The sequence below is a fragment of the Lotus japonicus genome, chromosome 2 (genome assembly GCF_012489685.1).
Source record: "Lotus japonicus ecotype B-129 chromosome 2, LjGifu_v1.2".
Lineage (NCBI taxonomy): Eukaryota > Viridiplantae > Streptophyta > Magnoliopsida > Fabales > Fabaceae > Lotus > Lotus japonicus.
Genome location: NC_080042.1, coordinates 63670451 through 63692171, shown reverse-complemented (window position 1 = coordinate 63692171; position 21721 = coordinate 63670451). Strand labels below are relative to the sequence as shown.

The 21721-nt window shown below is 36.8% G+C and overlaps 1 protein-coding gene across 11 annotated transcripts; it reads right to left on the bottom strand.

Annotated features, from left to right (window-relative positions):
- Positions 1-741: 741 nt before the first annotated feature.
- LOC130738807 (uncharacterized) lies at positions 742-14562 on the bottom strand. 11 transcript variants are annotated; one of them, XR_009019590.1, is made up of 12 exons: positions 14051-14562; positions 12960-13438; positions 5099-5295; positions 4830-4985; positions 4113-4427; positions 3656-3805; positions 3420-3569; positions 3124-3327; positions 2098-2935; positions 1901-2008; positions 1206-1299; positions 742-1117 (listed from the first exon to the last, which is right to left on the bottom strand). XR_009019590.1 is itself a non-coding variant. In XM_057590963.1 (9 exons), the coding sequence occupies exons 1-9, from the start codon at positions 14433-14435 to the stop codon at positions 2236-2238; spliced, it is 2736 nt and encodes a 911-aa protein (XP_057446946.1). In that variant the 5' UTR covers positions 14436-14562; the 3' UTR covers positions 742-2235. The 11 variants fall into 11 exon arrangements, 1 of the variants encoding a protein (XP_057446946.1); XR_009019592.1 differs by having other exon boundaries at positions 742-1152; positions 1244-1299; XR_009019588.1 differs by having other exon boundaries at positions 1206-2008.
- Between the last annotated feature and the right edge of the window lie 7159 nt (positions 14563-21721).

Genomic DNA, 21721 nt, shown 5'->3' with positions numbered 1-21721 from the left:
TGGCGAATGTCTATGTTAGGTTATCGATTGTATCCTTTACAGCAAACAGTAAAAGAGAAGAAAGGGAGATAGAAAAAAAGATCAAAGATTACTGTCTGAAATTAACCAGTAATTAAAAATATGTGGAATCTGCTTAATAATAATAAGTAAAAGGGACAAATAGAAAATAACTAGAGATTATGAGACCAAATAAAAGATACATCTAAATAACATGAAACAGAACACGCACTTTATCAAAAGGTAGGTGGTCATGTATTCTAGAAGCATATGTTTTAAGTACCCCAGGGGCAGTGAAAAAAAATAAGGGTACCTGGTTGCTTCCTATGGGGTTCACATGCATAAGGTTTTGTGGTAAAGGACTGCAGAAAATAAGCAATAGTCACTAAAAAAGGTTCCTTACATTAAGTTATTGGAGCACTAAGGGATTTCATGCACCATACAATATATCTAGAACCTTGCTATATCCTCAGAAAGCTTTGTACGAATCATCCTCCTACTCCACCAATTGGTTTACAAGTGGGTAGAATTCTGTCTTTAAGTAACATATTTTGGTACTGCTGCAAAACACAATTCAGAGGCTTTTTCGGTTGAACAGTTCGGAGGCTAAATCATTTTCCATAAATCTAAGACTTAAGTTAAGACAACATGCTGGTGTAACCATCAACCTACAACCACCTCTATCCTTTAATTCAAGTAACAAGTAATCCCAGATCTCATGCATCATAAACTAAGAACATAAAATGGCACAGATTTCTCTTTAATCTTCAAATAACTATCAAAGAAGAAAATATGCATGTTCAATTTACAAACTGCCCGTAATCAGTTCTTAACATGACACATCAACCCTCCGATTTACATAATCATAAGTTTTGAACAAACTTGATCATGTCTACAAAACAAACAAAAAACCTCCCGCATCTCACACCTGAAACAATATTTTTGTCCGTCCAGCTGCAGAGAAAATCATCAAACTTGACACTTTGTCCTCACACCCCCACCCACTCCATTTCTTCCTCTGTGCCGCCACCACAGCTGCAAGTTTTCAAGTCAACAAACGCTAATAATGATGGCCCTCATCTTCATCAAACAATACCAAGTTGCGCAGCTATTACAAGCACTGTTGAAGAAAAAAGCTCCATCACTAAACCAATGCTGCAAATATACAGAGAAGAGAATTCAACTCTAGAAATTTATAAAACACCTACAGTAACTGCTATTCCACTTAGAAGGAAAGAAAGTACACATTTACAGCTTTTGGACATCCCTTTTCCTCCATGGATTGCTAACCCTGCAATATTCCTACAAGTGTCCAAATATTACATCACAAGTCTGTTAAAAAAATTGCTTCAATACCAGCTAGAAAGACAACAACCACGACAGAAGGCCAGAAACAAAACCAGTCTTCTCCCCTCCATTCTGCTTATGAAGGCTTCAATCTCTTTATTTTTCACAAGGCATTAACTCCAAAACGGAAAGAATATGCATTAATTATTTCCTTCATGGATAAAACAAAAAAGCCTTTCACTTGTGGTGTTCTTTCCTCCGTTGTTGACAGCCATATCTATGTGTCGCCAATATGTGATCCTATTCAGTTAGATCCTATAGGTGCCCTCACCCTACAGTTTGAGGATGGTGAAACATTCCAGTGGAGCAAAGTCACCAGTTTAATATACAATATCATACTACCTAAACTTGTTTGTGACCATTATGGTGAAGAATAAATAAATCTGATGGAGAATAAAACTAGTTTTAACTTCAATACACTTCATTCAAATGCTATGGCACTGGTTTGCGTCTACTATCATATCAGATGTCAAAATATCAGTATATTTACAATATCTGTAGTTTCATAACTAAATCATCTTGCTAAAAAATAAACATCGCTAAAAAACATAAGTACCAGATTCGGTGGCAGTGCTGATCGAATCTTCCTCCAGTGGCTTGTCTGCTACGATGGCCTCTTCTTCCTCGATCATCGATTCGGTATTGTTTGGAACCCTTTTCGACCCTATTGGGATGGGGGCATAGACTAAGGCACAAATGATTTCATTCAAACTAAAAGAGCTTAAGGACTATTAAGAAAATGTATATCCATACCAAGCAAGCGGGGCCTGAACGGCTTTTATATAAAACCACTTCAACCAGTTGCCTGTGATGAATCCTGACCATTGATTAATTTAAATATATAGCTAAGAGTGTTGAAGAGGGGTGCTGGTGCACCACCCAACCAGTACTTCACGTTAGACGCGGACGCCGCCCCGTCTTTACCTTCCTATCTTTTAGGAAGGAAGCAAGCGGTTCGTCATCATGTTCTTCCACATCGGCGTTTGGGGGTTCAATCACACTCACACCACCAGGCAAAACAGTGTCCTCTTCAACAAGCTTTGCCACTGAAGATCCACTTCCATAAGCTATGATGGTTGGCTTGTTTCTTCTACCCTTCACTCCCTTTTTCACCTTGGAACAGCCTGCACGACCTCCTTTAGCAGCTTGACGACGTTTCTTTGATTTGTCTCCCAAAAGACAAGCAAGAGGCATATCATCATTGTCACCATTAGCATCTTCTGGTTTGCTCACGTATCCATCAAAAGCAACATCGTGCTGCAGGGACAAATCATGAGTTTCCTCTGTACCATCTTGCTCAGCAGTGGAAGCCTGAATCACATTTTTTGTACATTTAACACGTCTATTCTTTGACTTTTGCAAAAGAGATGCAAGACTCAAGTCTCCATCTTCACTTTCCGAACTCTCAATACAAATCTTGCCCTTGTTATATGCCATCATATCATCAACTTCCTTGAGACAAAGTCGAGGCATTCTAGCATGAGTTGTAGATCTAAATTTCTTTGGAAAATTGATGAACGTGATGAATCTATCTTGTCCTTCCTCAGCCTTTTTCACACTTTTCCTATACCTTCTTTTTTTAGGAACATCGCTGCATGAAGTGAATGGGAATTAGTAAACAAAGGTACACCTAAAGCAACATTCAAGTTCAAACATAAATGAGAGGGGGATTCTTTCAGTTCAAACATACAGAAAGAATAATTCAAAACAGCTGGCAACATTTATATGAAGTTGCTAAGAATCAAGGGGGAAATGAGAGGGGGATTAAAGAAGGAGAACCTTGATTTCGTGTTCCGCTTCCTTTGACTCGAAGGACCACCTTCAGACGGTCCAGCTAACATCTGTATAGGAAAGTCATTGAGAGTAAGGTAGGCTGGGCGTTCAGATTCCCGATCAACGAAATTATTGCTGATAAGAGTCTTTTGTCTCTTTCTTGCTTCTTGAAGCAGAGGAACTTGCTCCGGGTATAATACCTTCCATCTCCTGATCAATGGAAAGAATACAAGAGTGACGTTACAAATTTTAGCGATTTTTAAAACAGATTTTTATCAACAAAGTTCTTCCTGAACTCGTACTTCCTGCATTGAGAGTCCGTACGGGGAGGCACTTCTTCAGCAATCTTAGACCAGCAATATCCATGCTTGGCAATTGCAGCTTCTAGTTTTGCATCCTCTTCCTCAGTCCATCCGCCCCATTTCAAAGAAGGATCCAAACTATTGAGGTATCTGCCATAAGAATGCTCAAGGACTTCAACAAGAACCCCCAACCATAAAATATCAGCTACTAAATTTTTAAAAATACAATGCATTACCTGTCCCTACACTGAGATTGGATCCGTCCAGGAATGTATTTCGCTATCAAATTCCACTTCCGGCCAAAAAGCATGACAGCTACCGTTAAGCGCTTATCCTCCTCTAATGAAAAGCTCCCTCTCCTCACAGGACAAAGGGATTTTTTCCACCTGCATCGGTTATATTAATTGCATCAGTAGACAAAAGACAGCAGGAAGTACTTGGGCCATAGAGTTTCTTGGGCCGCATTGAACAGAAATCTAGTTATTAGGTTTGACAGTCACTTTATGCTCAAATCCCCACTAGTTGTAAATGAAATGCTTATGACCAGGCTTTAAGCTATGTACCTCATTAATTAGAGAGATGGGGGAAATGAAGTTGATTTCAGATAATGAACTGCAACTATAAGAAAAATTACAAAAATAACACTCAAATACTTAACAAAATTAACAGAAGATCCAAAAACAGCTAACCAACCTATTTGAGCACTGTGTGCCAGTCCGCCGTTCTAAAACAGAAGCCACAGACTGCCAATCACTTTCACCAAAAAATGCAACAGCGGAAGTAAGTTGAGCATCTTCTTCCTCAGTCCATTCACTATTTAACATCGAAGGATTCAAGCTCCTTTGATATCGGGCCAAGCATTGAAACGGAGTCCTTTTTGTGGCCAGTGATACAGAAATATCAACCCAGTTCCTAATGCCCCTACTTTGGACAATAATCAAAAGAGACCTGTCCTCTTCACCAGTCCATGGGGCATGGTTGATCAAAGGATCTTCACAATTTAACCACCTGTAGTGCAAACAACCAAAGAAACATTTGACAAATATAAATATGAGGATCCATCCAATTGTGCATATAGGCATATTCTACAGTCTACAACAGAATTAGGAAATGAGTGTGACAGACATCTATCTGTGGCGACAATTTGAACTTTACATCTAGTCAAGATATCTCCCCCTCCCCCTCTCAAACCCGAAAAATAAAATAGTAAGCAGGCACATGTAATATAACATGGACAAATACTGAATTTATCGTACCGCAATCACAGTCAATTTAGTTCACCTTGGACATAGATATGATATTGAGCATGAGCATAGTACAATAAGAAAAACATAAAACAGAAGGATTTATGTATAAAAGCATAATCAGCTCTTCGATCATATGGAAAAAATCCCATTAGGAAATACATACCTGGATACACATTCAGCGCCAGAACGGCCAGCAACATACATGGAAGCTAACTGATCCCAATTAACTTTAGGTAAAAACTCTCTCATCCTAGCTGGTGTAATTTCAAGATCTTTAACAGATGCCATCATACTATCCATGTCATTTGAGCAGTCAGAACTGTCAAGGACATAGATTAATAAAAAGGAAAAATCAACATACAATCGGGGACAGAGTCGCAAAGGTTGAAATTCCACATTTGGCCATATATGACAAAACAGAACTGATATTACCTTGTTCTATCTAATGAGGTTTGAAGAACCATTTCTTGGAATTGTTGCTTAATTCCCTTTGAAAGGTTTTCCCTTTCCACATTAGACCATCTTTTTCTATCAATTGAAAGCGGAAATCTTTCCAATACCATCCTATAATTAGCAACTCGAGGATTCTCCTCTGGGCCATAACACATTGGAGATGCTTTTTTGTTCTGCTAAAAGAAAAAATGCAAATCAATGATTACCAATATTTATCAGTGACAATTCCAAGAATTTTACAAATGCTATGTTCAAATACTGCACAGAAAATAGAGAATGACTAAATTATCTAAATCTTTGTACACATGACTCTATTTTTATATTAGGCTATGCCACTAAGTAAGACTGTTGAGCAATAAATTTGAAACCCTCTAGCCCCAAAATGTGGACAGTCAGACAGACAGACACTGATAGATCCAGCAAAGAAGAAGAAGAATACTGATATTATTCAAGAATAGAAACTACAATGTTGCTGCGTAATTTGAGAGTCTCAGCACCTCTCCCAAGTACCCAATTAGAAATGATCCCAAAAGATGACAATTTTCACTAACTTTTGCTTATTTATATCATTTCCTCTCTCACCCTCTAACTCTCAAACTAACTAAAACTACCTCGACTAGACCTATCAATGCTCCGCCCTGGAACATTCACCTTGTCCTCAATGTGAAGGATTGAGTAAAAATTTAGGAATTGAACAATTTTGGCTTTAAGTCTTTTTATGGAACCACAATCATCCTCCAGTATCCCCACTTTAAGCTTTGATTTAGCTTCAAAAATCTTGGACCAATGTTGATCTTCAGAACCCATCAGCCTTTGAAGAAGAGCATATTCAACTCCCTCTTGAACTCATAACAGATAACACTAAGTATGACAATATAAGTCTAATAGCCTATATATGCTCTTTAAACCGATAGCCGCCAAGAACAATAAGATGCCTGTGAAATAAATTCTGGGCTGCTACAAAACCACTTTCACATCAGGCCAGGCACATTGGGGTGAAATAAAGACACAGGCTATCTCCTTTCAATCTTTCCTTTCCTCTCAACCTATTTTGAGCCTTGATCCAGCATCTGACTTGCGGGACAAAACTCGATGACCCTTGCTGATAACACTGGTAATCTCCAGAAACTTTATTGAATTCCAAAACAGAGTACAATCGAGAATGCACAGAACCTGAACTACCAAATTGGGGACAATACAAGAGAATTGGGAAATTGGGGAAGAACACTGAATTCTAGGGTTTCATAGAGATCCCACGATCTCTCTGGTTCCTCAACCAGGTTTTCAACACTAAAATTCCGATGCCTTCTTCTCTAAGCTATTTCCCTATTTATACTTGATATCTATTCTAACTGCCACAGCTGGCAACAGCTGGCAACAGCTGTCACTAACAGCTAAACACTTTATTACAGTTTAGTCCTTATATTCTAGTCACTTAACCCACGAGCCCTTCCCCTTCTGGTATAAACCTTCCTAAACCTATCAATACTCCCCCCTAAAAGTCGAACCTTGTCCTCAAGGGGAAACAGGGGAAATATGTCTTGAATTCTTGCAGCTGATTCCCAAGAATTATCACAAGAGGGAAGAGTGTCCCAATTGATGAGCACCTCCAAATTGCCCTGCACATCCTCCCTGGTAGCAATCACCTCAGCAGGAGAAACTTCCAGTTCTAACTCCTCATTGAGCATGGGAGGGAGAGGCTGTGGTTGCTGATCAGGTTTCAGGGCCTTCTTCAACAAGGAAACATGGAAAACTGGGTGAATGCGAGCATGAGGGGGTAGTTCCAACTTGTATGCAACAGCTCCAACTCTACTAATGACTTGATAAGGGCCATAGAATCGTGGAGCTAGTTTAGCCACAGGCCTAGAAGCTAAAGACTTCAGTTTGTAGGGCTGCAACTTCAGATACACCCAATCCCCTTCCTGAAATTCCACTGGCCTTCGATGCTTATCAGCTTGCACCTTCATCTGATTTTGAGCCTTGATCAAATTCTGTTTCAGCTCAACCAGAACCTCATCTCTATGTAGGAATAGTTGATTAACATCCTCAACCCTAGAAGGTATAGCTCCAGCCTTCAAGAGAATAGGGGGATCTCTACCATACAAAGCTTTGAATGGTGTCATGCCAGCAGAACTGTTATAATTGGTATTAAACCAGAACTCTGCCCAAGATAACCACTCCAACCAGTGCTTAGGATTAGGACCAACAAAGCATCTGAGATAAGTTTCAAGGCACCTATTGACCACCTCTGTTTGGCCATCGGTTTGAGGGTGATAAGAAGTACTCATTTTCAGTTGTGTGCCAGCCATTCTGAACATCTCTTTCCAAAACTGACTAAGGAACAAAGGATCTCGATCAGAAACTATGGTTGTAGGGAAACCATGTAATTTCACCACCTCTTTGATGAACACCAAGGCTACATCCTTAGCTGAGAAGGGATGCCCCAACGCAAAGAAATGAGCAAACTTGGACAGTCTATCCACTACCACTAATATAGTATCTTTGCCTTTGACTCGGGGAAGTCCACCAACAAAGTCCATGGACACATCCATCCATACTTGAGTGGGAATAGGAAGTGGTTGTAGTAATCCTCCAGGAGCTAATGTAGAGTACTTCTGTCTTTGACAAATGTCACAAGCTTCAACAAATTTTCTGATATCTGATTTCATGCCCTCCCAAAAAAGAAAGCTAGCAATCTTCTTATAAGTCCTAAAATGGCCAGAATGTCCCCCCATTGGAGTGTCATGGCACTCAGACATGATCAATGGAATCTTGTTGGAGTTTTTGGACAACACCAATCTATCTTTGTAGTATAAAATTCCCTTCTTGAAACTGAACCCCTTGTGAGCTGTAGGAGAAATCAGCAGATCCTGAATCACTTTAGCTAATTTGGGATCCTGGTGTAACTCTAAATTCCAATCATCTTTGTCAGCAGTAGTAAGAACAGAGAGGGCTGAGTACATCATTTTTCTAGAAAGTGCATCAGCCACAGAATTCTCACTTCCTGGTTTATATTGGATTTCAAAATCCAAACCCACTAACTTCACAGCCCACTTAAACTGCTCATCAGAAAACAGCCTTTGGTCATTTAGAAACTTCAAACTCCTTTGATCAGTTCTGATTACAAAATGCCTTCCCATGAGATAGTGTCTCCATTTTTGTATTGCTTGCACTAAAGCCATAAGCTCCCTTTCATAAACTGATTTCTGTTGTGCCCTTTGTGAGAGGCCATGACTCCAAAAGGCTAGAGGTCTACCTTCTTGCATGAGGACAGCACCAAGTCCTTTACTAGAGGCATCTGTTTCCACCACAAATTGTTTAGTAAAATCAGGTACTGCTAACAAAGGAAGGGTGATCATGGCTGCTTTCAACAGATTAAAAGCCTCCAAAGCAGTTTGGGACCACTTAAACCCATCTTTCTTCAAAAGTTCAGTCAAGGGCTTAGCAATCTTTCCATAATCCCGCACAAACCGTCTATAATAACCGGTTAAACCCAAAAAACCCCTCAATCCCTTAATGTCTTTGGGAATAGGCCAATCCTTCATAGCTTCAACCTTGGATTGATCTGCTGCTACGCCCTCCCCTGAAATAATATGGCCCAGGTATTCCAAACTCTGCTGACCAAATGTGCACTTCTTTCGGTTTGCTGTGAGTGAATTCTTTTCTAGAAGAGCCAAGACTTGTTGTAGGTGATTGGCATGAGAAGACATATCAGGGCTGTAAACCAAAATGTCATCAAAAAACACTAGAGCAAACTTCCTCAAATAAGGCTTAAGAACTTCATTCATGAGGGCTTGAAACGTAGATGGTGCATTAGTAAGCCCAAAAGGCATGACCAGAAATTCATAAAGCCCTTCATGTGTTCTAAAAGCTGTCTTTTCTATATCCTCTTCCTTCATCCTGATTTGGTGGTATCCGGATTTTAAATCTAGCTTGGAAAACACCTTAGCTCCCCCAATCTCATCCAACAACTCCTCAATGATTGGAATAGGAAATTTGTTGGGAATGGTGATCTTATTAAGAGCCCTGAAATCCACACAGAACCTCCACCCTCCATCCTTCTTTTTAACCAAGATAATGGGACTAGAGTAAGGACTCACACTTGGCCTTATGACCCCAGCCTCTAGCATTTCTGCCACCAACCTCTCTATCTCATTCTTTTGGTAATGAGGACATTTGTAAGGCCTCAGATTCGGGATCTCAGCTCCCTCTTTCAGATGAATGGCATGGTCATGCCTTCTCCTAGGTGGTAATCCCTGAGAATCTTGAAAAACTGAAGCAAATGCAGCCAAAACCTTTGACAAATCTGCTGGAACAGTGCTGGCTTCCCTGTCCCCTTTGGTCCCCTTTTCACAATGGACCATTAAACCTTCCCCTTCCTCCAACAAGACCTGCATAAGTGCTCCATAGGTCAACTCAGATTTGGTCAAAGTAGGATCTCCCTCCAAGGTGATCCATTGTCCTCCTCTCCTGAGAGACAACCTCATCTTACCAAAATTGGCCTTAATATCTCCCAAACTAGCCAACCAATCTAACCCCAGCACCAGGTCAACACCACTAAGACCAAAAAGATAGAAGTCTTGGATAACCTCTAAGGTCTGAATCATGAGCTTCAGTTTAGAGCACTTTCCCCTACACATGGTCTTGTGTCCATCCCCTACTTCCACTGTAAAAGATGGGGTGTTAGCCACTGGCAGCAACATTTCTCCAATTAGTTTCTTGGAAATGAAGCTATGTGAGGCTCCACAATCAATTAGCACAACCACTGCTCTACCTTCAATAATGCCTTTCATCTTCCATGACTTGCTAGTGGTAAAACCAGCCATTGAGCACAATGAAAGTTGTAAAGAATTGAATTCTCCTGAGAGAGCATCTTCAAACTCCCCTCCCTCTAAGTCATCTTCCTCCTCCATGATCAACATTCTGAGATGCCTATTTTTACACTTGTGATCCCTACTAAAAGGCTCATCACATCTAAAACACAGGTTCTTTTCTCTTTTCTCTTTCATTTCTGCAGCAGTCAAGTGTTTATAATCTCCTCCCCTAGCCTTCACAATTTCACTGCCTGACCCACTCCTAGCAGCACTCCCTGCACTGTCTTGTTTCTGTTCTGTGCTATTGTGTGGTTCTATGGTAACCACCTTATTGTAGTTATTCTGTCTATAAGAATTGGCAGACCTGACAAAACCACCTCCTTTCTTGGAAACAGCCACATTCTTTTGTTCAATAAGAATGGCCTTCTGAATGACCTCAGCCAGTGTATGCAACTCAAAAAGCCTAACCTCAGCTTTAATTTCTTCCTTAAGTCCATTCAAAAATATACCTCTCACGAAATCATGATCTATCTCTTTCAATGCTCCAGCATATTTTTCAAAGTCATCAATGTAATCATCTAAAGAACCTACTTGCTTCAAAGATAACAACAATTCAAAAGGATTTTGTATCATAGAGGGTTGGAACCTTCTTACCACAGCCAATTTGAATGCTTCCCATGATGGTGATGGATTGCACCTCTCCCACCATTGAAACCAACTGAGAGCTCTTCCTTCCAGAGCCACCATAGTTGCCTGCATCCTTTCTTCCTCAGTTACCTCCCTCAGAGCAAAATAACGCTCCAATTTCTGAGTCCAACCAACTGCATCAGATCCAGAAAAGACTGGGATTTCCAATTTCCCCCATCGATTCTTGATAGGAACTCGATTTCGCTCCTCTCTGTTCCTTCTTCCATCGGTTTCGTCTTCCTCAGAGAAATCCCGATCGTGATTCTCCAACCTTGCTCGCAGCGCTGCAATGAGATCCTCAGCCACCTTCGTGCGCGCCTCATTCAGCTCCAGACGTGTGCGTAAACCTTCGGTTTCCTGTCGCAATTCTTCTCGCTCCTGGTTCCAGCTTCCCTCGCTTCTTGCCATGGTTCTTGTCTTGACCATTCAGAGTAGCACAATCGCGTGATTCAGGCACCAGGATGGTGCTCTGATACCAGTGATAACACTGGTAATCTCCAGAAACTTTATTGAATTCCAAAACAGAGTACAATCGAGAATGCACAGAACCTGAACTACCAAATTGGGGACAATACAAGAGAATTGGGAAATTGGGGAAGAACACTGAATTCTAGGGTTTCATAGAGATCCCACGATCTCTCTGGTTCCTCAACCAGGTTTTCAACACTAAAATTCCGATGCCTTCTTCTCTAAGCTATTTCCCTATTTATACTTGATATCTATTCTAACTGCCACAGCTGGCAACAGCTGGCAACAGCTGTCACTAACAGCTAAACACTTTATTACAGTTTAGTCCTTATATTCTAGTCACTTAACCCACGAGCCCTTCCCCTTCTGGTATAAACCTTCCTAAACCTATCACTTGCTAAGGCAAAAACCACCACAGCCCCCATACGCATATCTCTCCGGAAACTCCAGCGGTGATTACTTGATCTGCATACCCCTTCTTGCCCTTGTTTCTGTCACCAAAGTCACAACAGACCCCAGACCAGCATTTATTGTTGCCCTTGTCTTTGCCAATGCCAGTAACACAACTCCAGCCAATGTCCAAGTTCTTACACCTTCTCTCTATGTCAGCCTTTGCGCCAGCACCATGGTCTGGTGGTTTTTCCGGGGGACGTTTGACCGTGCATGTCATCCTCTTTGCCAAGAAAATCACCTTAGCTGCTATTTTTAAGAGCCTCTCAGGCTTGTTGGACTGTCCCTGTCTTCCTCTCCGGCTGTTTTGGGGGTGATCATTTGGTCAGCTTCTACATTGTCCCTCTCGCAAGTGCTCGAGTCATCTTAAAAACCACCTTGTTACCTCGTTATTTTGGCATTGTAGGGCCTCATCCTTCTTCACTCTGAATTTCATCATTAGGGTAGCTTTGGCAACCGTTTTCGCTGCATAGCACGGTGGTAGGCGCTTGAGCAGCACTTCCAGTCTTGCTCTTCTTGGTTTTCTTTTACCAAGAGTCTCTTCCTTTTTTCCACATGGCATCCCCACTCCCTTTGGCAGCACCCACTAGTTCGGAACTTATTTCGAAAGCCATATTTCGACCCGGACGTTTTCGGGATGTAGCACTAGCTGCACCTTAGATGACAAGGCTATTTGAGGCCTATTGTGAAGATCATAGAGAAGAAGGCCTACGGGCCGTGAACTTCTTTACCAGGAGAAGAAGCACTGACTGTATCTGTGAAAACACTGGGTCCACGTTTTTAGGCAGAGCGGCACCCTGAAACACCCCAACAGATTCATCCTTCTTCCCCCTTTGAAGGATACTCTTCTAGGTCTTTGTCATTGTCTCCGCTTCATTAGATGGTTTTGGTGGAGGATGTTTAAGCGTCCCCGTCTTCCTCTCCCATGTGCCCAACAAATGATCCCAAAAGATGGTAGTTTTCACTAAGTATCTCTTATTTATAACATTTCCTCCCTCACCCTCTAACTAACTCTCAAGCTAACTGAAACTACTAACTAAACAACTAACTAGCTAATTGTGTTTACCTATCAGACACAACATCATAAGTTCATAACCAGATAGTAAACACTGTAAATTTCATGAATATAACTGAAGACTGTAAAGATAGAACCCTTCATCTATATTCTATTTGATATTTTACCCATTCAAATTCAATAACTGTTCGAACATAATAGTACAGGCATCTGAGAAAACAGATATCAACATCAACTCCTACAAGTTATAATTAAAAAAAAAATTCAAAAACAAACATTATCTTAAATAATATGAAGTCATCTACCCCATGAAAAAAATACAATATTTGATCAGTGAATGAAATAAATATAAGTCATAACTCAGACTTCAGAGTCCAGAGAATAATAGAAGCATTAGATAACCAACCTTCGATTTATTTGGGGCAGGACTCTTTTTTGTTGATATTAACTGAACTCGAGGGTCCTTTTTCAGTGCTAAAGCACTCCCTGTTCTTCTATTGCATGAAATCTGAAAGTCCTTAACGAGTTTGATGTTGTTCTTTATTTTTTCGTTTTCCTCAATTTTCGATTCCATCTCAATTATTTTACTTCTAAGAAACCTCTGATAAGCCCTATTCTTCTTGATGGCATCAATCAAAGCCAGAGCCACCGGGGGAAAGTTTGCTATTTTCTGTGGCAATTGGGATGAGTTGCCCGCATCATCAGGTTCCAAACAATCAAGAAAGTCATTTCCAAAGTGACCCGTCAACAAATGAGCAGCATTATCAGGATATAATTCAGCAGCATCTGATTTGTAGCAGGAGCCACCAGCAATGTCCCCCTCACTGCCTCGGCTCAAGACCTGATTCCCCTCAGCCAAATTTTCCTTTCCACCTTCATGGTCACCTGATTTTTGTCACCACACCAAGATATTGTCAACAAAACATAAAACCAAACAATAAAAGTCACAAAATACATAATCGACGGTAAACGGCCGAAGAAAATAACTCCAATGAGAAAAGTTATGTTTATACAAAATCCATTTCAGACCAGTCAGTGAGTTCACCAAAAAAAACTTTTCTCTTCTAATTTTTTACCAGTGTTGTCAAATCGCGATCGCGGACCATCACGGTTAGCCAAAAATCCGCTATTTTGGCCGCTATTTAGCCGCGAATTGCAGGAATAGCACGCTATAGTGGGCAATAGCGGCGACGCGATTAGCCAAAAATCCGCGACGCTCTATAGCCGCTATTTGATAACACTGTTTTTTACATAGACAAGTTGTATCTTCTTGCCGGGAAAAGCGAAATCAAACAACCCTCAGCTCCAATCACCACACACATGAGCTAACAAAATTTGAAATTCTATGGCTACTCAATCCACAAACTGAATCAATGCCCTAGTCAAAACAAACAAATTTATGCACAGAAACAGAATAATAGAAAATCAAAGCTATGACAGAAATTCAAAATCAACATTGAATTGAAAGTGAATTGGTGGCACAACACAATGACCTACTTCTCTCAAAATTGGAAAACCTTTTGTAAATGGCGCGAAGGGTTTCAGCATCATTCTCCTCTTCGTCGTCGTCCGACACGGTGGGAAGAGGGCTAAGAGGATGATCAGGGAGAGGATTGTAGAGGCTCTGAACTCTCTTGAGACACTCAATGTCATTCCGCCGCTCATCATCAGAGTCAGACGCCAAAGGGACCAAGGCGTCGCCGGGAGCAAGGAGAGGGTCGTCGTCGTATTCCGGCGGAGTTTCATCAGCGGCCGCGGTGTCGTGGCCGGTGATCATGCATGCCCGAGCGATGGCGGCCATGTCTTCTTGGAGGCCTTCATCGTCGTCGGAGGAGGTGGCGGAGAGGGATTCTCCGTCGTGGTTGGCGGTGCTGTGAGACATGTTGGAGAGGGAATTAGGGGTTTTTGAATCTGAATGCGGCGGGAGTGGCGACGGAGAAGTGAGGGCGGTGGTCTCGTTTTCGTTTTCGGCAGCAGAAGTGAGTAGTAGTACCACACGAGGATTTTGCTCCCTTTTCTTTTACTTTTACTAGTTGAATCCCGTGCACTGCACGAGTGACTTTATGATTAAATTTGTGTAGTATTATTTTTTTTAAGTTTTGCAATTTTAATTGCATAAATATTTTTTAAACAACTTTTTAATTGCATAAATATATAAATGTTTGTTAGAAATATATATTTGATGAATTAAATCGTAAAAAAAATTAGTTTGCTTATGAATTTATATATTACTATTTTCTTAAAAATAATAGATGTTAAGGTTAATTTTGAAAGATCTTTAGGATGATAATTTTACGTATGATATTTCAATTTAATATCATAATAATAAAAGAAATAAAATTAAGGGGTTAGAATGATAAACTTGCTTGGTAATTATTTTCATAATTATCAATATATAAAATTGGCCTGTCTTGCATATAATAAAAAAAAATTTCATAAGAGGATTTATAGTTTTATCCCTACAAACAACAATTAAATCATTATTTTTCAATCCTCATAATGTGGTCTCTGCTTCGTTCTTCGTTCTTCATTCTTCTTCCTTTCCTCATGGTCTCTACATCGTTATGGTTCCTTTATCGTTCCTATACCATTTTGTTCCACCGTTATTTTCCTTGTTTCTATTTCGCAGCTTATTCATGCGCTTGCTCCTTTTTCCTTCCTTACGTTGCTTGTGCGCTCCTCATGTTTTTCTTGATATATTATTTTGTAAAATAAAATTAGATGTAGATAGATAAAAATTAAAAAACAGGGCATTTGGTTTTGCAAGAGAACTATCTGTACAATAAAATAGAAAATCGAATTTTTCTTTCTCAAAAGAAAAAGTGCTTATTAATCTAGAAGCACTCACTTGCGTTTGTGAATGGTTTATTGACCTTTGAATTTAAGTAAGAGTAATATAGGTATAAAAAAATTATAATTCATTCTGCTTCATTCGTTATCTACAAAATGGAGTGGTAGTTTTCTTCCATTTCATTATAGAATACCCAATCAATGGAGTGAAATTTTCATTTCATTCAGTTCCGCTCCATTTCGTTCTATTGTATCTTATTTCCTCCTAATCCCTACTATGAATCCAAACATAACATAAGTATTTCATAAATAAAATAATGAATGATTGAATCAGTCCAAAAATGTAGTAAATCACCTTTATTGCGTGAACTCATATGCAAATTTAGAATATTTTTTTATTATAAATAAAGATAAATTTCAGCCCTTGATCTATTTTTTATTTTTTAGTTTTTTTTAATCTTTTTAAATAATATAAATTATATTTTTTTTCAAATTTCAATTCAAATAACTTATTACAAAAACATAAGATTCAATCCAATCATTTTTAGGGATTATAAAATAAATCATTTATATTAGTAAAGTTTTTAATTTTGTTTTAAAATAAATTCAATTTAAAATAAATTAATTAATTACTCCCTTCGTTCCTTTTTAAGTGTCGTTTTAGAACAATTTTTTTGTTCCTATTTAACTGTCGTTTTGATGTTTTAGGTTCCATTTTGTCAATTATACCCTTACTTTTTCAATAACTCTACTTCACATTTTTCATAAAATTCTTCTTTCTTAATAATTATGAAGACTTTTATGACTTTATGATTGAGTGAGAGTGGTAGGTGGTTTAATGATATGAGAGAGTGGAAAAAAAAACTAACAATCCACTATCTTGGTTGGAGAGATTTATGACTTTATGATTGGGATGTGAGAGAGTAGAATGGGAAAAACAACTCTAATAATCCACTATCTTGGTTGGAGAGCTTTATGCTAAAACGACACTTAAAAATGAACGGATGGAGTAATATTTAAAGCTTTCATTAAATTTTATTTTTGCGTGAAATTTATTTCTAAAATTTCTAATTAATTAAAAATATTAATACTAAAAAAGGAAAATTATGTTAGAAAGATTTACAATGAACAAAAGAGTACTAATAATAGTACCAAGCTCTGAATGAGAAATATAACAGTAGTAGAATGCTATGGAATTATGTTGACTTTTGTCTATCTGGAAAAAAAAAACCAGTAAAAAATAAGAAATATGAGTTTTAGAATGCTTGGTTAGTGAAACATGAATAAAAGAGTGAACCAAAAGTAAAATGTAAAAGGCATAACAAATTAAATTTGTAAATTAGTCTGCAAAATAATTTTGGTTTGGGGTTCTCTTACCACAAGTTTTTGAGTCATCCCTCCTCGTAAAAATAGGCACAAAATTTTGTAAGTCTAGTTGTTTTCATATTTTTTACAGCAAAAAGATAATTTATTGAATGATTGAAAGTACGTGATACCAAAACACGATACACCCCATAGAGTAGCCAAAAATTAAGGATAGTTGTTTTTATATTGGACTCCATGGATCTAAATATGTTGTATACTAAATAGAAAGAGAAAGGAAAAATGGAGCAACACGTTAGAGACACCCACATTGAATAAAAATGATACTCATAACAATACTAACCTCTAAATGAGAAATAGTAGTAAAATTATATGGATTTATGTTGATTTGTTCACTCATTTAGCATATGAAAAAAAAAACAGTACAAAAAAAAGAAATATCAAGACAATCTCACATACACATAATGTAGGGGAGACAGGGGAGCTCATGGGCCAAGGAGCAAGACACCAAGAGATCTTAGACACCACATCTTAACCCAAAACTTTAAGGCATTAGGTTTATAGGTCACATCTCTTATAAAGTCTTCTTCTCACCCACACTTAACCAATATGGGACTCCAACTCCGCACTTGAATTCTCAACAATCTCCCCCTCAAGTGCGAGTCACCTCCACATTATCATGGCCCCCCTCCGCGGAAGCATATCCACTCTTGCACCACCGTTCGCTTCACCGCGTCAACGAAACCCGCCGCCTAGCCACACCGCTAGGAAGACTAGTACTTTCAACACAAGAAGCCGTAACCATGGTTACACCAACCATCGGCTCTAATACCACTTGTAGGGGAGACAGGGGAGCTCATGGGCCAAGGAGCAAGACACCAAGAGATCTTGGACACCACATCTTAACCCCAAAACTTTAAGGCATTAGGTTTATAGGTCACATCTCTTATAAAGTCTTCTCCTCACCCACACTTAACCAATGTGGGACTCCAACTCCGCACTTGAATTCTCAACACATAATGGAGGAGATGAATCCACCATGCTTCACATGCAATAATTTTGGTGATTCACAAATTGCGAGCCGAAGAAGTAAGCAACCTTTCAATCACCTGAAAAATAAAAAATAAATAGCATAAAAGGTGATATTCACATTTTTTATTTGAAATCGATACTAGTGTTTTTTACCCGCGCGTTGCACGGGAAATATGTCTATTGTATTTGATACATTAATTAATACTTTGATTATTAAAAATATATTAAACAACGAATGAAATAGAAAAGTCAGAATTGATGAGTAAAGTGGACATAAAGACTTCTCTTCTAAGCCCGATTGAGACCAAGAGAAACTCGTTTCACATTCTTCGTAAATATGAAGACGATAACACAAATCATAAATATAAGGAATTATCAACATATTAATCTTAAAAAAAATTAATGTGATAGTAGCACAAATCAGGATTGTGTAAGATATATCATAAAGTATAACATTATTGTGTTTATTCCAACTAAGTAGGGATGACAATGGGTAGGTACTATAGTACCATCTCCATACCCGTGTTTTTAAAAATTACATGTATCCGTCTCCATACTCACGTGGGTAGCAACTCGAAGCTCTCCACCTTTAGACAATTCAATGTCATCACAGGAAGCTATCCATCTTTGCCAAAATCTAAATCTATCGATGACAATGGGTCTCAAAATCATAGGGTACCCGCAAAAAATACCCACTATGGGTAGGGTAAAAAACCGCTAAATGGGTATGAGGTTGAGTATAGATAATTACCCGCAAAAAATAGTGGGTATGGGTGCGGGTATGGGCACTATAGTTCCCAACCGGCCCATATCCGCACACATATGTTATTATTATTATTATTATTATTATTATTATTATTATTTGGGAATATATTAACAAATTTACTTAAGCTATAGCTTTCAAACTCACTCTTTTTAAAAAAAAGTTTGGGATATATTAATTAATACTCTAAAAATAAATAATAAATAAATTAAGATAAAATCAAGAAATAAACCACCTAAATCCTAATCAAATCTAAAATTTAAAAATGTATTTTTTTTACTCTAAAAATAAATCAAAAATAAATTAAGGTAAAATCAAGAAATAAACAACATAAATTCTAATCAAATCTAAAATTTTAAAATGTATTTTTTTTATGAGTATCTGAGAATGACACGTGTTATTTTTTTCTTTCCAATTAGTTAATGTTCTGCACTCTATAAGATTTTCTTTTCCTCAATCCTTTTGCTTTTGATTAAGAAGAGAAAAACAGGAATCCTTGAAGCATATGACATCTTACAATTAGTTGAAGAACAAAATCAATTCATGAAGAAGATTGAAACAGAAACCCAAAATGAAGTCTTGAAGAACAAAATACCCTCCTTCACCAATTTGAAAGGACTGTGGTGAAAGAATTGTATTTAGTGTATTTGTGAATCTTGGGGTGGAACCCTTGTGAAGCAAAAAATCAAAGACACATTTCAGTCAAGAGAAACAAAAAATAGTGTATTGCCCCATATGTGCGCACCCCAACAAATTATCTATATATGTGAGAAAAAAACAAAATAATTCTCCCACCCAAAATAATTGTGGTTACTTCACCAATAAACTTTTATACTAACAATAAATATAAATTGAACTTAAGGAAATATATAGAGCAAAGTAAGATAAGTCACCCAATTGGCATACTAAAACATGAGTATATGCAAAACTAATGAGTTTGACGAAAACATGAACCAACCTTAAGAATGGGCTAAACATACTCATGAAGATTAAATGTAAGCTCTTCATATGTTTTAATCAATTTGACTGACCTGTGCATCATTAAAAAAAATTAGTAAGTTGTGCATCGTTCACATACAGTGCAAATAGTATGCTTATACACACAGCTCAAACATGATGAATAAAAACGGGCAAACTTTGAGAAATGAATATAAATTCAGGCTATCCTAAGTTTCGTAAATTTCTATAAATTATTCCAAAATCTGGTTTAGAATGGCTTCACACGCATGGATTTCTACAAACTATACTAAAATCTGGTTTAAAAAAATACAAAAGCGGAAGAAGAACAATAGAAAAAACATTACATCAGAATCAAAACATTATGTCTTCAACAATGATTCGTTAAAGGGTCTATGCAAAAATTTGTAAACTTTTGGATCAAAACACACAAAATATGTGAAATTTAAGAATCTATGATTGAATTATGAACAAAGGATAAACTGAAATGACACAAACCATCAATCACAACATGATAAACTCTTCTTCACGTAACATCATCTTACGGCATACCTCTGTTCTGATCGCGACATGTGGCAGAGGTAGAAATAGCAGCTATCAAATCTCTGCGTGTCCATTGTAGCTTTGTGGACCCTCAGCACCAAATCAACTCCCTTTTCTTAGAATTAGCATTAAATAAATAATAAGATAAATTAAGATAAAATCAAGAAATAAACAACCTAAATCCTAATCAAATCTAAACTTTAAAAAGGTACTAAATAAAGATAGATAAAACTACCAAAATCTAGCAAATTACAATAAAAAACTCATAAATTCCTGAATTAAACAAAAATATGAAAATTCAATAAAAATACCATAAAAATTCATTTATACTCTAAAAGTAACTCAAAAATAAAATAAAATATTTCATGAAATTAAAATTAATTAAATAATAAATAAGGATAGATAAAAACTATCAAAATCTAGCAAATCACAATAAAAACTCATAAAATCCTGCATTAATTAAAAATCCGAAAATTCAATAAAAATTAATTATTATACTCTATAAATAAATGTAAAATAAAATAAAATATTTTCTGGAAGTAAAATTAAATAAATAATAAGATAAAATTAAGAAACAAACAACCTAAATCCTAATCAAATATAAACTTTAAAAAGGTACTAAATAAAGATAGATAAAAACTACCAAGTCTAGCAAATCACAATAAAAACTCATAAAATTCTGAATTAATTAAAAATCAAAAAATTTAAGAAAAATTAATTAATATACTCTAAAAGTAAATCTAAAATAAAATAAAGTATTTCCTGGATTTAAAATAAAATAAATAATAAGATAAATTAAAATAAAATTAAGAAATAAACAACCTAAATCCCAAACAAATCTAATATTAAAAAATGTATTAAATAAAGATAGATAAAAACTAACAAAATCTAGCAAATCACAATAAAAACTCATAAAATCCCGAATTAATAAAAAATTCGAAAATTAAATAAAAATTAATCAATATATTCTAAAAATAAATTTAAAATAAATTAAAAGACCAAATCTTATCTTTTAAAATAATATCAATCAATTATTTTAGAATATATAAAATTAAAACATATATCAATTGAAAATTATATCTTCTAAAATAATATCAATTAATTAGGTTAGAATATATAAAATTAAAACATATATCAATTGAAAATTATATCCTCTAACAAATTGACACGTGGAATAATTTTTATGAGAATTAATCTGGTGCTGACACGTCACTAAGAATTAATCTGGTGCTGACACGTCACTATGGAAGTTCTTCTTTTCTAATATATATATTGATTGATTCTGATTTTAGATTTGGTCAATATTTTTAATCTAATAAATAAGCTTATAAGTTCAAAGAATCATAAAAATTTGGTCATTGTTATTACAAATTAATTTTTAAAAACAATAACGTGCACTTTTTTATATATGATGGATTTTTGTTCAATATTTGGTTTTAAGATGGATTTTAAAATGTTGAAACAAATATAAATAAAATATTCACAAATATTGCACTTTTTTATAAAATTAGTTTTAATATTTATAAAAAAATATGTATTTCAAAGTCAAGAAAAAAAATTAAATGCAGATTTAGTAGGGTTTTAATTTAATCCTTGTGATTTGTGAAAAGGTCAAACCCTTTCTTTCCCTTCTACAAACAACCTTCAGCCAAAAACATTATTTTAACAACTCTACTCCTTAATTTATTCAAGGAATCAGAGCACCTCTGACTATTTAGGATCAACTTCATATTGTACTACCACGGCATATTCCTTAAGCT

Coding starts and splice junctions, on each gene's coding strand:
- LOC130738807 (XM_057590963.1), bottom strand. CDS start 14,435: ATGTCTCACAGCACCGCCAACCACGACGGAGAATCCCTCTCCGCCACC. Junction 4,986..5,098: donor ACCTCATTAGATAGAACAAG/GTAATATCAGTT, acceptor TGTCCTTGACAG/TTCTGACTGCTCAAATGACA. Junction 3,570..3,655: donor CAATCTCAGTGTAGGGACAG/GTAATGCATTGT, acceptor TTCTTATGGCAG/ATACCTCAATAGTTTGGATC.